The 4,966-nt window shown below is 36.6% G+C and overlaps 1 protein-coding gene across 1 annotated transcript in view; it reads left to right on the top strand.

The window, feature by feature from the left end:
• Positions 1–230: 230 nt before the first annotated feature.
• Positions 231–4,966, top strand: part of LOC110459591 (rRNA-processing protein FCF1 homolog) — a 13,243-nt gene continuing 8,507 nt past the window's right edge. The window contains exons 1-5 of the mRNA XM_021511921.1: positions 231–293; positions 2,239–2,306; positions 2,594–2,662; positions 2,953–3,101; positions 3,238–3,310. Of these exons, the coding sequence (XP_021367596.1) occupies positions 291–293; positions 2,239–2,306; positions 2,594–2,662; positions 2,953–3,101; positions 3,238–3,310 (362 nt within the window). The 5' untranslated portion in view covers positions 231–290. The remainder of the gene's footprint in view (positions 294–2,238; positions 2,307–2,593; positions 2,663–2,952; positions 3,102–3,237; positions 3,311–4,966) is intronic.

The following is a 4,966-nucleotide window of genomic DNA, read 5'->3' as shown; positions in this document are numbered from 1 at the left end:
CCTTCACGCCAAAGAAGGAATACTAAATGCCATAAAGTAATTTGGCTAAAATATTTTGCGTTAGGTTAAATCAATTTAAGAACTTAAATTTAGAACTACTTATTGAAAAATGAATGAATAAATATATTTCTTTCAAATTATAGATTGTTGAAATACGCACAGGTTGAAGATCTATACCTTGATGCTAAACTGTCATACATTGCGGACGAATCTTTCAACCGCTCACAATCGTTCCGGTCATCACCTGAGGGGCATTAGTTTTACTACTAGAAGACTAGAAAACAGACAAGATGGTAAACAAATCGTGGGATTTTTAAAGTCTTTTCTCATTGTCCGTTATCTATTATAGCTTTATTTTTCTGATTCATATGAACGCTAACATTTATTATATGTATGTTGTGATAGGGTTATGTCAATATTGTAGAGTTTAGTTGAAATAGTCGCGAATATCGTCACCAACACGTGCCTGTTTGCCCCCCCTTCCTCATCAACATTACCAGTTTGTTTAAATGTAAATTTGTTGTTATTATCCTAATATAACACAAAGCAGGAAGTATACAAAGGCTTATAAGGATAGTTCCAATATACACAGATCATGGCAAAACAAGTTTTGTTTCGGTGTCTTGTAAGACTTGTATTATGTTGAAAATTCTGTATTACAATTTCCATGTATGCTGTCAACAAAGTAATGGTTGGTTGGTGCAGTGGATAGGTTTGGCACACACTTAGCCCAAGTTTCCTCTGACCCTGAAACCAGATTTAGACATTTTGACATATATGTCTGGTGTTGGATCAGAGCACACTAGTCACTATAATATGAAAACGTGGAATTCTCTATCACGGTTTAATTTGGTGTCAAAGAGTTTTGAGGTGCTGACAACAAAAATTGACTATGACACACCTCACATATATCGATAAATGGATTATTTATTGATCCAAATCTGCTCTTATACTATCACCAACATCCTCGGTTTTCAATCGCTTGAAATTTCTCACCAGAGCAAATGCTATTTTTATAGGTCATGGGAGTGACTAGCTGCGATAACGTAGCTTTCTGACGACTAGAGAATGTTTTTATATATTGCGTCGTCAGAGCTACGAAGCGGTCCTATGCCAACTAATGGAGCAAAATCAAAAGTGCTAATCTGTAAGATTGCATATAATTCACTTCTCATATGAGTATAATGTTATCAAAATAGTGCATAATTGTTGAAAAAACGAATCCTTACCCATGGAAAAACACTTCTACGAAATTAACAAAGTCTGTCTTGGGGGAAAAAATAGAAACGACCGCCATGACAGATCACACGTGATGTTATCTCAATTAGCCTTTCTATTTATGGCCTGCATGGCCAAATAAAGTATTACTACTGATGCCGCCATGTTTACTACAATTTCCATATTGGGTCATGACACCCATATTTGGACGTCTGACCTATATTGGAAGAGAGACCAACTTTCCAACATGGCGGTCAATTCAGATTTCGATTACGCTTGCTACGTTAACTTGATAATTTAACGACATTTTAGGCAGAGTTAAACTTCAAGTTGTGCAGGATATCAACAGAAATAGTTCATACTACAACCTTATTTATGGATGCGGACCAATGTGCTGTCAATTCATTCTAAAATCGCCCCGGTGTTATTCACACCGGGCTTGCTCCATTACAAGGTATGGGATCGATTTAATACCCGGCCGGGGTAGAGGAGGCCGGGTATTAATATTAGTACTAGGGAGTGACTACATGCTAATCAACAAAAAGAAGCGGTCCGGAAATTTTCTTAACAAGAATGATATATCCGTTTCTGGATTCTGATCAGTACGGTTTGTTGATTAGTCACTCTCATGATAAATCTTATATTTTAAACTCAATTCATTTGTCTGTCGTCATTTGCAACTCAGCAGGTCGTGGATTGTGAAAAGAATACATGTACACCTACTGTTACCAATGGCATGTATTATAAGAGGTGACTAATGTCGAAACCCCCTGCAGAATTGGGGATTTGCTTTTGTGTCCTCTACTTGGTAACACGAATGTTGCAATGGAGGCAACAGATCAATTGTGGTTTCTTCAATGTTCTCTTAGCAGATGATGCAGAAGAAAGCCCCTGATTCTGGGGGGGGGGGGAGAATATCAAGATAATCAATTGAAGCCATACGTAATGCTGAATTACCGTTTAGCTTTGCTATATAAATTTTTCTTTCCAATTATAATACCAACTTGATCATTGTTTCAGGGCAAAGTGAAAAAGCATCAAAAGCTTGCTGCAATGAAGAGGGTCATTAATTTAAAAGACCAAAGAATGTAAGTTTATTAAAAGAAAGTTTTGCATGAGAGTGCTATCAATTGCTGGCTCTCAATATTTTCCGATGGATTATTTTATGTGAAAAAGAAAAACAGATAATTTTTCAGTTTAACAAACTGATTTTTTTTTGTACAAAACTGTTTCTATGTAACATTATTTATGTTGATCAGCAGATATGTTTTAATAACTCACAGATTTTTCCAATATATACTTTAAAAAGTTTGTATTCAACCTATACAATAAGGTTCATTGTACATGTTGTAAAAAAATGACTGTTTTGTTTCAGTCAGAAGAAAGACCGATTGAGTAAAAAGCGGACAAAAAAGAACCCTCAAAACTTGACCGTGAGGGAACTGTAAGTGCTTTTTTCACAAAGATATTCGCTGATAATTCATAGCAGTTCATGTACCATCATGGTATCTAGATAACCACGATAATTTTCATTTATTAAATGTAGTCCTACTTTGAAATTTGTATTGTGATGCACGTTTCTATGGGTATTAAATAGGATATTTTAGGCTTCAATTTGCATACCATATTTACTTAACATTTTTCACTAGGTATTATTTACATATATTTCCTTATGACACTGGCATATATACGGTAGCGACAATGTTTATTACCATGTGTGTGTTATCTCCACAGACCCCAGGCTTCCTCTGCTTTATTCTTCAAGTATAACACACAGCTGGGCCCTCCCTATCATGTCCTCGTCGACACCAACTTCATCAACTTCTCGATCAAAAACAAGCTGGACATTGTTCAATCTATGATGGACTGTCTTTATGCAAAATGTAAGTAATGGTACCTCATCAAAATTTCACAAAACGTTTTTGAAATATTAATTGCTTGTAAATAATTTTCTGATTTGAACATGTTAATTAATTTAATATTTGAGTTAATAGGTATCTGTTGAATTTCTCTGGACAGGTATTCCATACATTACTGACTGTGTGATGGCAGAATTGGAGAAGCTTGGCAGTAAATATAGAGTGGCTCTAAGGTAGGTGCAATAACTGCAACAAATGTTAACCGATTTTCTTCAAACTTGGTAACAGGGTTAAATACTTTAAGGGCTCGGCCAAGGTATTCACTACTTTCAGCAGACTTTATTTGGCGGAGTTATAGGCCCTTGAGTAATGAAAAACGTCATTATCTGCCGTTTCCGTGCAATAACTGCAACAAATGTTAACTAATTTTCTTTAAACTTAGTAACAGGGTTCAACGCTTTAAGGGCTCAGCCAAGTTTGACATCTACTTTAATCAGACTCCATTTTGTGGATTTATGGTCCCTTGATTAACAAAAAACATCATTATCTGCAGTTTCGGCTTAATAACTCTAGCAAATATTAGCCAAATTCCTTCAAACTTGATAACAATGTTTGTGTTCCTCTGTCTTTCCACCCATCTCGGGCACTCTTTGGTTTTTCGTGTGATAATTGCTGTAGATATTGTACAGATATTTCAACCGAATTCCGTATGCACATCCGACTCGTGCTAAGTTTGCCAGCCGATGTGATATTTACAGATAATTAATGATGTGTAAGGCTCTTTTTTAGGTCACCTAAGCTTTGCTCAAGTGACCTATTCTAATCGCTTTCCGTCCGTCGTGCGTAAACTTTTTACATTTTCAACTTCTTTTCAAGAACCAGTGGATGGTTTTTTTTTCAAACTTGGTCAGAATCATCCTTGGTAGATGAGGCTACAAAATTGTAAAATTGGGATTCCTACCCCGATCCCTGGGGCCAGGGCGGGGCCCCAAAGGGAAAATTAACCAATATTTCAAAAATCTTCTTCTCCAGACTCAGAGGTACTACACTCATTTTCTCTACATGGAAAGAAAGATCATCAGGGGCTTTACTTAAATTGTAAATTTCAAGAGCCCCAAGCTATCCGTTCTCCCTTGGGGAGGGGGTAAAGTTTACTATAGTTTATATAGGGAAATAACACTTTTGGGTATATTTTGACAACTTTCTGTAAGAAATTATTTTTACTTGGTGAGAATTATCCTTGGAGGAAGATGGTTTCAAATTGTAAAATTGAGAATCCTACCCCAACCCCTGGGGCCAGGGCGGGGCCCCAAGGGGAAAATTAACCAATATTTCAAAAACCTTCTTCTCCAGACTCGGAGGTACTACACTCATTTTCTCTACATGGAAAGAAATATCATCAGGGGCTTTACTTAAATTGTAAAATTCAAGACCCCCAAGCTATCCGTTCTCCCTTGGGGAGGGGGTAAAGTTTACTGTAGTTTATATAGGGAAATAACACTTTTGGATATATTTTGACAACTTTCTGTAGGAAATTATTTTTACTTGGTGAGAATTATCCTTGGAGGAAGATGGGTTCAAATTGTAACATTGAGATTCCTACCCCAAACCCTGGGGCCAGGGCGGGGCCCCAAGGGGAAAATTAACCAATATTTCAAAAACCTTCTTCTCCAGACTCAGAGGTACTACACTCATTTTCTCTACATGGAAAGAAAGATCATCAGGGGCTTTACTTAAATTGTAAATTTCAAGACCCCCAAGCTATCAGTTCTCCCTTGGGGAGGGGGTAAAGTTTACTATAGTTTATATAGGGAAATAACACTTTTGGGTATATTTTGACAACTTTCTGTAGGAAATTATTTTTACTTGGTGAGAATTATCCTTGGAGG

Source organism: Mizuhopecten yessoensis, unplaced genomic scaffold (assembly GCF_002113885.1).
Source record: "Mizuhopecten yessoensis strain PY_sf001 unplaced genomic scaffold, ASM211388v2 scaffold10131, whole genome shotgun sequence".
NCBI classification, from domain to species: Eukaryota; Metazoa; Mollusca; class Bivalvia; order Pectinida; family Pectinidae; genus Mizuhopecten; species Mizuhopecten yessoensis.
Note: the sequence above shows the minus strand (reverse complement) of the source record. Positions and strands in the feature narration are given on the sequence as shown.